This window comes from Heliangelus exortis, chromosome 9 (assembly GCF_036169615.1).
Source record: "Heliangelus exortis chromosome 9, bHelExo1.hap1, whole genome shotgun sequence".
Classification (NCBI taxonomy): domain Eukaryota; kingdom Metazoa; phylum Chordata; class Aves; order Apodiformes; family Trochilidae; genus Heliangelus; species Heliangelus exortis.
In genome coordinates, this window is record NC_092430.1 from 10,318,710 (window position 1) to 10,330,630 (window position 11,921).

The 11,921-nt window shown below is 51.6% G+C and overlaps 1 protein-coding gene across 1 annotated transcript; it reads right to left on the minus strand.

Annotated features, from left to right (window-relative positions):
- Positions 1-4,307: 4,307 nt before the first annotated feature.
- Positions 4,308-9,521, minus strand: CRYGS (crystallin gamma S). The gene is made up of 3 exons (XM_071752035.1): positions 9,207-9,521; positions 6,507-6,749; positions 4,308-4,625 (listed from the first exon to the last, which is right to left on the minus strand). Exons 1-3 carry the CDS (start codon positions 9,225-9,227, stop codon positions 4,353-4,355), a joined length of 537 nt encoding a protein of 178 aa, XP_071608136.1. The 5' UTR covers positions 9,228-9,521; the 3' UTR covers positions 4,308-4,352.
- Between the last annotated feature and the right edge of the window lie 2,400 nt (positions 9,522-11,921).

Here is an 11,921-nt window from a genome sequence, read left to right on the forward strand (position 1 = left end):
CATCGCGCAGCACCCCTCACATTGTGTGTGTGCCCCACTCATCTCCTTGCACATCCCAGGTCCCTTCACTTGCCCCTCGTTGTGCTCGCTGGTCCCTCTGGCTTGCAAACTGGCTCCTCTGGCACAACGCTTGCAAGGGAGGTCTTGTCTCTTCCATTTGCTTCTATTGCCCTCTGCTGGGCACTATCCAAGGGAAGGCTGAGCCCCTGGGCAGTGCCTCCCCGTCTCCGTCTCCCTCCGGAATTTCAGGGAAGCTGCAGAGCCCCAGGCTGGGGTGCCAGAGCTCCAAAGCTTCGTGACCCCACAGCTGGGACGAACCTTACCCATAAGTTCAAACCATGATGGATAGAACTGAGCTTGACCATCTCTGACCCACCTGTGCTGGACCGGACCGCACCCGCAGGCTCAAACCAGGATGCACAAAGGGGGCCTCGATCACTTCCTCCTGAAACTCTTTGCTCCCTGAAACCTTTGCATTTCAAATGAGGATAAACTAGGGCTGTTTACACCTAAAGGCGAGGAAAACAGGACGTCTGGAAGGCCTGCACTGTGCCATAGTCACCAGCCAGGACCTTCAGAGATTACCCAGATGTGGCCTTAGGCAGCTGCTGAACCTTCACGGCCTTTGGTTGCAGTGAGAAGGGCTCCAAGGGAACCAAATGGCAATGAAGTGTCACACTGACATGACACTAACCACAGAATCATTTTGGTTGGAAAAGACTTTTAAGGTCGAGTCCAACCATTAATGCAGCTCTGACCCGGGGATGTGATGTTCCATTTCAGAGATAACCATGCCCCATGCTGAGCCACCACCAGCCACCTCAGAAAAGGAACAAATTGGCAACATTCAAAGGAATATTCTTCATTTCCAAGCATATAATTTCTGTCCTCTGGCAAAAAGCCCCCACCCCTCCACCCAGCTTTTTTGCAGTTTCTGTATTTCATCAGGTTGAATCCAAGGTGGAAAAGGAGTGGGAAAAAACTAGAGACCATTTTCCTTCAAGAACCAGGGGGGTTTCAGCAGCAGAGCAGGGCTGAAGGGGGTTGAAGCTCTCCTATGCGGTCAGGGAAAAGCAGGTCCACACCCAGAAATGGAGGGAAGGGGTAAGCCAGCAAAGATGGGTCAGGGAGCAGGAGAAAGCAAAGCTACCATCCCACCAGCCCTCTCACAGGGTGTCCTGGGATCTCCTGAGGACAACCAACTTCCAGGGGGACACTTGATTCCCATTCAAAGCTATGCCACCTCCCATCATTCCCCAGTCCCTGCTTCTCCCCGGCAGCTGGAGGTAAAATTTGTAGAAGAACCACAGGGAAGACAAGAGAGGAAAACAGTAGCAGGTCTCCAGGTACCAAGGGGATGGAAATGAAGGTGGCTTCAAGATTTCCAAGGCAGCCTGTGCCCCTCAGCCACAGCCAGCGTGGGACAGGCTGAGGAGGGGAGACAGATGCCCACTCGGAAGCCTCTGCTTTCAGAAGTCCTTTCTGGATTGATTACAGGTGATGGAGGAGAGGAGTGCCTGATACCAATTAATTCCCAAAGTGTAATTAACATCCGGGCCAGCTCTGTGTGATCACCAGCTGCTAATGAAGCATGGCACTGCTTTAATTCCTGCTACGCTGCACCATCTTATTAAATCCAGGAGCGGGTTCCAGCATGTTTTCCCTTAAAGGGAAAAAGGAAAGAGAAATGAAGCAGGATTTGTCTCAATGAAATAGAATAGATTAGAGTTTGCCAGATAAAGGAAGTAGGAGGTGGGGGGAAGGCATAAAATGTGAAAATTTTTGTAGGTGTGTGCAAGCATCTGTATATTCTCCCTCGCAATGACCTCCTTACGCCCCATCCATCAGCCCGGGGTTGGCTTATTGTAACGAGCAGAGTCTTTGCTGGTGTCTACAAGGCCCATCAGACACAATCTGCATGCCAATTACTGGAGCAGACCCCCTGATACTGGAAAAAAATGGAAATTAGCTGTCAAGGAAAAAACAGCATCAGGGTTTGGATTGCCTGCACTCCCCATGTATCCATGTGCACCCTGCCTGGGCCCCCCCTAGAAAAAGTCATTTATAATAATAATAATAATAATAAAATAAAAATTAATATCCCCCCCTCCCCCACCACCCAACTAGCATATTTTAGTGCTATTTGCATTGGCTGCCAACATTTGGGGCACAATGCAAAATTCACCAGGGGGCAAGAGGAGGGAGGGGGGGGAAAGGGTTGGGATAATTGCATTTTTGCAGTGAGTAGATGGAGGGATGGAAGGGAAGGACATAAAGAAGAAATGTTACCATAAGGGCAAACCAGAACCATCTCCTCTGATGCTCCGGGGTGGCCCTCAACAATCAGCCCACTACAGCTCCAGCACCCGCAGCAGGGTGGCACCAGTCCCACTGCAGGAGAGGTAGGATGGGGAAGCCCAGGCAGACAGTCCCTGGAATCAGGGTGGGATGTGGTTGGAAACACAGTGATCAGAGTACATCTACCAGCAGATTTTTTTTCCTTCCAAAACAGGTCTCTTCGTAAAAAAAAAACCAAAACGGTAGCGAGGCCATGCTCGAGGTGGTGCCTTGCAGGGGCAGGAGGCTGGAGAGCTTTGCTGGGAGCCAGGGGGGAACGCCAGCCTGCAGCTGGGTGCTGGCAGGACACAATTTGGGAACGAACGCAACCATAATGCCGAATCATTTGCATCCACGGTGGAGAGACGAAGGGAGAGGCACGGGAGGATGCATCCCCCGTTGCAGCAAAGGACTGGATGGGGCTGGGGAGGGAGTGTGAAACACCGGAGGAGGAGGAAGGCCACTGACTGCAGACCCGCTTGTGTGTCCGGGGAAGCCCATAGGGCTGGAGCTGCCCCTCTCGACAGTCCCTGCCCACTCCCCGCCGGGCACGGAGCTCCCGGGAGGAGTGGGAGCTTGTCAAGCATCACTTAACCTGCCTCCCCGCTCCCTAATAACCTCATACATCAAGAGGGAAATGTGTCGGGAAGGGCTCTGCTTCTCCAGCCAGCATCAGTACCCTCAGGCCCCTCGGATGGATATGCAAACAGGCCGGGGGTCCCCGGGGTGCCCAGTTCAGTAGACACAGGTTAACAGGCCCAGCCTGACATCTAGTGGCACTGGGCAAAACGGGGTGCTCCAGCTGGTGGCAAACTGGGCTGACTGGGAGCCCTGGGGACCCAAAAGCCCCCTCTGCTTTCTGCACGTCTCAGGTGCGCAGGGATCTCTTCCTGCCCTTTGGGGTTGTTCAGCAGCACCCATCCCATCCCTGGGCACCTTTCCAAGGCACTCACCATCCCTGTCCACACCCAGCCTCTTCCACCCCTGCCTGCCTTGCTCCACGCGGTGCTCAGGACCATTTTAAGCAGCTGGTCCCCTTGTCTCACGCCTACAAAGAGCATCCTGTAGCTGACATGCTGGTGGCCCCAGCATCCCCTCGGGAGACTGCAGACATCACCCTCCAGCCTGCCCTAGGATCCCAGCCTCTTGCCTCCACTTTGCCCCAGAGTCCCATTGCCTCAAGCAAGGGACACCATCCTCCAGCAACAGGACATCTGCTGCCTGCTCAGGTTCCCCAGGTGGGTCCTGCTGGACACAGCGTAGATGCAAACCTCATCCCTTCTCCTCAGACACCACCATCCCCTTCTCCTGAGCCACCATAGCATGCTGTGACTCTGCAGGGGCATGACAGACCAAGCCACCAACTGAGTACCAAAACCTGGAGTCCCAGGGACAGGTGGAGAAGCAGCTCCAGCTTCAGGATAGCTTTTCCCTGAAGAGGAAGAGTGGGATGGAGAGGCTGAGGGACCTGGAGCTGTTTAGTCTGGAGAAGACCGAGAGGGGCTTATTAATGCTTATAATTATCTACAGGGTGGGTGGAGCCAGGCTCTTCTCAGCAGTGCCCAGTGAGAGGACAAGGGGCAACAGGCACAAGCTGGAACACAGAAGTTCCATCTACACATGAGGAGGAACTTCTTGGCTTTGAGGTGACAGAGCACTGGAACAGGCTGCCCAGAGAGACAACGGAGCTCTCTGGAGACATTTAAAACCTGCTTGGACACAATCCTGTTCCACCTGCTCTAGGTGACCCTACCTTAGCCAGGGAACTGAACTAGATCATCTCCAGAGGTCTCTTCCAACCCCAGCTGTGCTGTGATTCTGGAAGGGACTAGGGCCAGCCTGGAGCATGGAGATGACAGCAGAGACGGAGGGACTTAGAGGGAGGTGGTTGGGTTGGGGAACACTCGGCTCACCACAGGGCTCGCACAAAGGCCCCAGGAATAAGCAGGAGCAGGCGAGTTGAAGGACTGGGTTGCTTTATTGAGGGTGCCTGGCAGCCCATCCAGGCTGCTGCCTCACTGGGAGATGCTGCGGAAGGACTGGACGGCAGGGCTGGCTGCCCCCCAGGCCACGGGCTTGTGGTACTCGCCCTGAGGCAGCAGGTATTGCCTGCCCCGGTAGTTGGGGTGCTCATAGAACACCCAGACACCTTCCAGCACTCTGCAGGCATGGACCTCACGCATGTGCCACTCATCCATGACAGAAGGGCAGTCTTCGGTGGCTTCAAACATCTTCCCACCAAAATCTCCCTTCTCAAATACCTGGATGTGGCCCTGGCTTCCACCTGGCTAGGAGAAAAAAAAACAAATGGACAGGGGAAAATAGCAGAGCTCTGGATGGAAGCACCAACTTATGCTCACCAGCAGAGCTGAGGCATGCTCGGGCTCAGACTGGGCACAAACCACCCTCCCAGCACACCCAGACAGGGCTGAACAGCAGGGAAGTGCAGCAGGGAGGGTAACTACTGCCTGAGCACCATGAGCAGAGCATCCTCAACCCAAACCCCCTCCCACAGCCTCAGTCTTGGAGGGACGAAGGTTGCAGGGAAAGGGTGGTCATCCCAACCCAGCGAATGCTGTGCTCTCTATCCCAGGCAGCCAGCCTGATGCCTTGAAACCTTCAGCCACTTCAGGCAAGCATAAGAAGCAGAGACAGAATCCCTCCACTCCTCCAGGCAATGAGGAGTTTAATGAGCTGGTGACCCCAGCCGGGCTCCATCACAGGCAAAGGCAGTGCTGGTATTTTCCACTGCGATTTGAAGCTCTGCGTTGCCTGAAGGCACCATGGTGGTTTTCATCTGCAGCTGCCTGGACACCAGCTCCTCTCCCCCACCCTCCCCAGCTGAGCTCTGCAGGGTCTCTGGGATTCTCTGTGGCTTCTCCAGGCTGCTCTGACCTAATGCCTGTGAGCAGCAGGTCCCCTGTGCAACTCCCCCCCCGGAGCAGAGAGGGAAGGCAGGCCCCTGGTGGACATGGAGAATAAGGTGTCCACGTTTCACCCTGATGGAGGGAAGCTGTGCTGCTGTTCCCTCTGCCACGTGTCTTGGCTCCATCTCTCATGTCAGACTGGATGGAAATTCTCCCTGCCCTGGTGGAAAGGAATTTAAACTTTGCTCAAACCCACAATAGCCTCAAAGCAGTGTTAGGTCTCCAGACACAAAAGCCAAACCTCTTCTCAGCTGTGTGACCTGATCAACATTGTGGGAACCCATGGCTGTGCTACTCAGCCACGCACAGATCCCCCCCACTGCTGCACTCAGTGGCTCAACCCCAGCCCTCATTCCATCCAGCTTCCCACTCCTGCCAGGTTTAAAGAGTGTGCTTGTCCCTACAAGCCTCCCCAAAGGGATCATTGGATCATTCCCTCTCTTCCTTTCTCCCACCCCCCACTTCTGCAGGGTGTAAATACTGCTCACTGAAAACCTATATTTATTCTCTCTGCTGCTGGTGGAAGGGCAGGCACTGCCAGAGGCTGCAGAAACTCCCCAGCATCACCAGGAGATGGCCTGGCCATCAGGTCTACCCAGCTCCAGAACCAGTGATGCCTGTGCTGCAGCAGGAAGCACAAAACTGCTCCAAGCAGTTTGCTTCAGGCATCCCTCCCAGCCTTGGTCACCCCAAGTTTGCCCCTGGGCTTGTTCTCTCCGTGCCCAGAGGGGCTTGGTGACACTGAAGCTTGGTTCCTGTAGCAGAAGGGAGCCCTGGCTTGCTAGAGGCAAACAAACTGAGTGCTCCTGCAAAACCTACACCCCACTGATACAAGCCCGGTGCCCACCATCAGATTTGGATTAGTTGGTAGCAGAGCAGGAAGGAGAGAGGCAAAACTGGGAGGGACCTGCCTGGGCAATGAAGTTCCTAGAGGAACATGCAGATAAAATTTCACTCCTGTTCCCATGGAAACTCACCCAACAAAGCACTCAAAGGCACCTGATTTTTCCCACTGCAGTCAAGAGTGGGAGAGATTTACCTTCTCTGCTTGCCAAACACCCTGCTTCTGGAGCAAGACTGCAGGAGCAAAGCCCCTGTTAGCCATCCTTCCCCAAAGGATCTCCCATGAGTTCCCAAAAAGGTGGGGCCACCCACACACATGCTGAAACCCTTTAGGTTTGTCCATTCAACATCCTCGAGGTGGGTCAATTCAAACGTCCCTCAGGAAGAGGTCACACTTACCATGGGGACAGATTTGCAGGAGCCAAGGCGGTCATTGAGGCCCATCCAATGGTGGTAGTCAGGATACTCCCCGTGGGTCAGAACATACATGTTCCCAGCAAAGTTTGGCCTCTCATAGGCCACCCAGATGCCTCCATCCACCCGGATGGAGTTGCAGCAGCTCAGGTGGGTGCGAAAATCGGGGCAGTCACCATCGCACTCGTAGCAACGGCCCAAGAAATTCTTGTCTTCATAGAAGGTGACCTGAAACACAAGCAGAGGAAGAAAAGCAGGGAGGTTCCTCATCCCCAGCCTGTGCACATGCCTGCCCCTGTGTTCTAGTCACACCACGGTGTCAAACATCTGAAAACAGAGCCTTCAAAACACCAAAAAGTCATTGAGCCCAATCATTGAGCAGGATCAACTGCATCCCAACTAATCCTGGCAGTGGATTCACCAGTCTGACTCTGATGGCTCCAGCTGGCACCACCTCCCTGCTCTTCCCAGCACCTAGTTTTTTCCCAGTCCAACCTAAATCTCTCCTGGTGAATTCCCTGTCCCCTTAGCAGAAAAACACTATTAAAACCTTCCCTCCCACCTTCTCTAGGTCAGTATATATCGCTTATACTGGCTTACCAAGCTTTTGCAATGAGACCTTTACTGATAAGTGGGTGGTGAGGTCTCTTTTCTCCTGGGCCATGCTTTCCAGCCCCATGATCACTCTCCTTGTTCCTACTTCAATGGTCCACACTTTGCCTTCTCAAAAGCCAGTGCCAGAACCTGGACATCACACAACTTTTACCAGTGGCTACAAAAGACTAAAGGAGTGGTCCATGTGTGTGGTGGATAGAATGGTTCTTAGCACCTGGAGACTGCATTTGCAGTTGGCTTCTTCTGCTTTGGTTGTTTCAAGTCTGCAACACAGCTGACAAATTTCTGACCCATCACTATGCTTCTTCACCAAGAGCTGGCCCACAGCCAGGCAGCCAACTGTAAAGCACTTCAATTTGGGATACTTTTTTCCCCTTGATCACAATAGCTTTTGAAATGATCTCAAGAGGTGGTGAGCAAACCCTCCTCCTCTTGCTGAGGTGTCACCAAGTCCAGCCAGGCCTGCAGAGGCAACGTGGGCTTTCTTCAAAAAGTACATCACGGAAATCTTGCCAACCCCTAAAGCCAGACCAGTCCTTTGTACAGTCTCATTTTTAGATCCTCCCAGATGACAATATTCATCAAAAACTACTCTTCCAATATATTAATCCAAGTTGAATTTGTCTCAGTAGATCCCTTTCAGTTGCACCTGATCACCAGCCCATCTTCCACCTTAACAGGACACTCCAGTGTCCTCTAGAGCCTTGCACTGAATCAGCTGGTAGGTGAGTTTACTGACAGCATTTCACCTTCTCCATGCTTCCAGTATGGCAACAGCCCCACACCTGCTGACAGGTTGTTTCATAGCATCCAAGATCACCTCAGCAAAGTCCCCCACATCATCTTGAAAGAATTTTTTCTGGCCGCAGTGATTTAAACATCTCACACTCAGAACTTTGTAATCCATTTTTCCCACAGTTTTTCCAATAGCTTGAGTATTAAGACACACCATCACCTTTTGCTCCTAGCTGGTTGCACTGATCTAACATCACTGCTGTGAAAAACATTGTTCCTTGATTCAGTCCAGGAGATAGACTCAAATCCAGGACAATCCACTTAATCATTTTTTTCCCCATCCACTTTGTGTTAAAAAGTAGCTTTGAGCCAGGCTCACAGAACGTGGGGGAGCAGCAGAGACTGAATCCAGATCTTTGTTTGTATCAGCCACTGCCTACAAAGCCACTCTGCTTCTGAACCCTCTACCCCTTTGGTTTTACAGTTTCTACAGGTTCTAAAGAATGTAACCCAAAAACAAAACTAAAAAAAAACAAAAACAAAAAAAATGGAAAGACAGATGTCTGTCCCCAGCCTCTGAACAATGTTTAACAATTTCACAGGAGAAATTGGCTACAAGCTCAAAGCTCTCACCCTCTTCTCCCAGTTATTTATCCCTGCCCAGCCCCAACCACGATGTCTGCATGGCCAGCCCTCTCATCTCTGCTAGCAGAAGCTTCAAGATTTCAAGTTGGATGTCAACCTGAGGCACACCACTCCACCTGAAGCTGAGCTTCCTGATCTACCTCATTCTCCATTCTAAACTCAGCTCTGCCTGTTGCACCACATCATAAGGCTGGTTTGCATCTCTCAGGGAATGCTTCTGCATTCAGTGCTACAGTCATTGTTCAGGTGTCCCTTCTGTTGCAGCACATCCTTTGCTCCACCATGGCAGGGGGACGTAGAGGCTGCTGGTGGTGGTAGGACTCAGCTCCTCCAAAGAAGCCTTTGACAAGACTGCTGTGCAAACACAGCTCTGCCTGTTTGCTGCTGGCACAGCAGCCTCGGCCATCACTTAAGGAGGTACCAGGTCCTGGTGCATTTTGAAGTATCCATCACCACTCAGCGTGTTTGATTCCATTCTCTGGCAGATCCACACTGAGAGAAACAGGCAAGATCTGGGAAAGAACTTGGGAGGGCTCAGGTCCAGCTTCCCTCCATCCAAGGGACTTCTAGCATCTGGTCTTGCCAACAGGCTGTTCAGTAGAACAAAGAAACCAGCATTTCTCTACAACTTATCCCTAATCAATTCTGTACTGCTAGCCACAATGTCCCAGAGTCTGCAAATAAACTTACCTTAGTTCCAGCTCTGGACATTTTCTGTTCCAGCCAAGCTCCCCAAGTGCTGGAAGGAAGGTCAGAAGTTGTCACAAGCAGCCAGGATCTGAGGCACCCTTTTTATAACGGGCTTGTTTTAAACCAGACAGCTGCTTTGTCATGAGAATAGGATCCAAAAATTGAGTCAGTGATTCTGAAGCTATAGCTAGTTTCCAGAAAAAGCAAACAGGATTATGGAATAAAAGAAGGCTTCACCATCCTCCCTTTGTTACCATTTGCTGAGTCAGAACACCAAAACTCTGCCAAACGCGCTCAAAACACACAGCCTCCTGCCAGGTCCTGGAGGACAGGAGGTGGCAATTTGGCTGCTCTCTTTCAAGCATGTTAACCAAGGCATCCTCCTCAGCTCCAAAACACCCATCCCACCTGTAAGGAAGAGATTTATCAGAGAACGTGCAGCAAAGGACACAGCCAGGATACAGTGACCGTGTGCTCGGGGCACACACCACAGCCTCATAAAGAACAGCCTCTGTGGAGGCTCTGCTTCAGAAGCTCTCAAAGGAAACATCTGTGCAGCAAAGAGGCTGTGTCTTTCCAGAGCACGTTGCCAGCTTGAGCTCTGCAGGCACCAGCTCATGGTGCCTGGCAGAGAGGGAAATAAATATGTTTGGCTGCACACCCCTGAAGAGTGATTGCACACATCAAATAGTGAGGAACCATGCCCAAATTTCTGACAAAAAGCTGCCAGTATCACAAACTCAACTCAAAACCCTTACACCACTGTGTGCAGTCTAAGCAAGTTTTTTCAGTCACACTCTAGCATACCAAGCAGGGAGGGTGAGGACTGCTGCCTTACCTACACCCAGATTCCCCCTGCCAGCGTGATAGGAAAGGAAAAAAAAAACAAAAAAACCCACTTCTGCAGCTATTCACTGCACCAGTCTGGAGGCTTAGCAAAACAAAGGGAAACAAATGTGGCACAGCAGCACCCAAAACACACAGCATCTGCTTCAGATCTGTCAGGACAAACAGTCTCACAGCCCTGCGTGCCACCCCATGCACCGCTGCTGCAGCTCTGCCACGCGCAGCCTGAGACACACGTTCAGCTGCAGCCCATCCTCTCCCCATTTTAGGCATCTTCAATCACCTACTGCTGCTCCTCACAGTTCAGAGAATGTGTAGATTACTTGCCACAGCAGGATCACTCAGGGCAGGCCACACAGGAACACATCCAGGTGGGCTTGGAAAGTCTCCAGAGAAGGAGACTCCACAACCTCTCTGGGCAGCCTGGGCCAGGGCTCCCTCACCCTCACAAGAAAGAAGTTTTTCCCTACAAGAGCTTGGCCTCATCCTTTTGATAGCCACCCCTCAGATATTTATAGACATGAAATTCATAACATCCCCCCTCAGCCTTTTCTCAAGGCTGAACAGCCCCAGGTCTCTCAATCTTTCTTTGAAGGAGAGATGCTCAAGTCCTTTAATCATCCTCGTAGCTCTCCCTTGGACTCTCTGCAGTAGATCCCGGTCTTTCTTAAACTGGGGAGCCCAAAACTGGATCCAATATTCCAGTCCTTCTTGCTAGAAAGATGTGAGGCCACACTTAGGTTTTGGGCTTTGTTTTTTTTTTTTCTTGTCTGTTTTTTTATTATTATTTATTCTTAATTCAGATGCTGCCTTATGTGGACCAGAGTCCAAGCCCAACAAAGATTCTATCAAAAGGCAACTCACTAGGACATCTCAAAGCTCTACTGCAGTCACTTTGCACACACCTCCTTTAAAATTCAGTAAAATATAAGCTCACCTTATATTCCATCACCTACCTCTCCCCAGGAGCCAAGAGAGATCTCCAGAAAAATTCTAGCCAAGAACTGTGCACCTCAGAGCACAAAGGCCACTGCCTCCCTCTCCTTCAGGCTGCAGAGGACACACACAGTTGTTGCATTGTCTCACCCATGCAATGCCTCTGCCTGTCTTGCTCAGCTCGTTTAAGTTCTCCTCTCTCCAAGAAGAGTTCCAGAATGGTGCAGAAATCATAAAATCCCAGACTGGTTTGCATTGGAAAGGACCTTAAAGACCATCAGGATCCAACCCCCCTGCCACAGGCAGGGACACCTCCTACCAGCCCAGGTTGCCCAAGCTCCATCCAACCTGGCCTGAGACACTGCCAGGGATGGGGCAGCCACAGCTTCTCTGGGCAACCTGGGCCAGGGGCTCACCACTCTCATAGTGAATATTTTTTCCTAATGTCTAACCTGAATCTCCCCTCTTCCAGTTTTAAACCCTTTCCCCTTGTCCTCTCACTCCACACCTATGTCAAAAGCCCTACCCCAGCTTTCTTGTAGCCACTTCAGATATTGGAAGGCTGCCATAAGGTCATTTTGGAGCCTCCTCTTCTCCAGGCTGAACAACCCCAATCTCTCATCCTGGCTTCACAGGGAGGTGCTCAGCCCTCTGAGCATTTTAGTGGCTCTGCTCTGGACACATTCCAGGAGCTCTGTGTCCTTCTCCTGGGGACTCCAGAACTGGACACAGTGCTCCAGGTGAAGCCTTACAAGAGCAGAGTAGAGAGGGACAAGAGCAGAAAAGGTATCATATAAAGTATTAAAGGTGGAAAACAGTGCCTGTCTCCAAAGGCTGCACTAGGGCAACCTTCTGCTCCACAGCTGTTAGGAAATGGGTGTTTTTCTCTCAGCTGACAGGTTCACGTTTCATGAAACAGCAAAGATGTTGTGC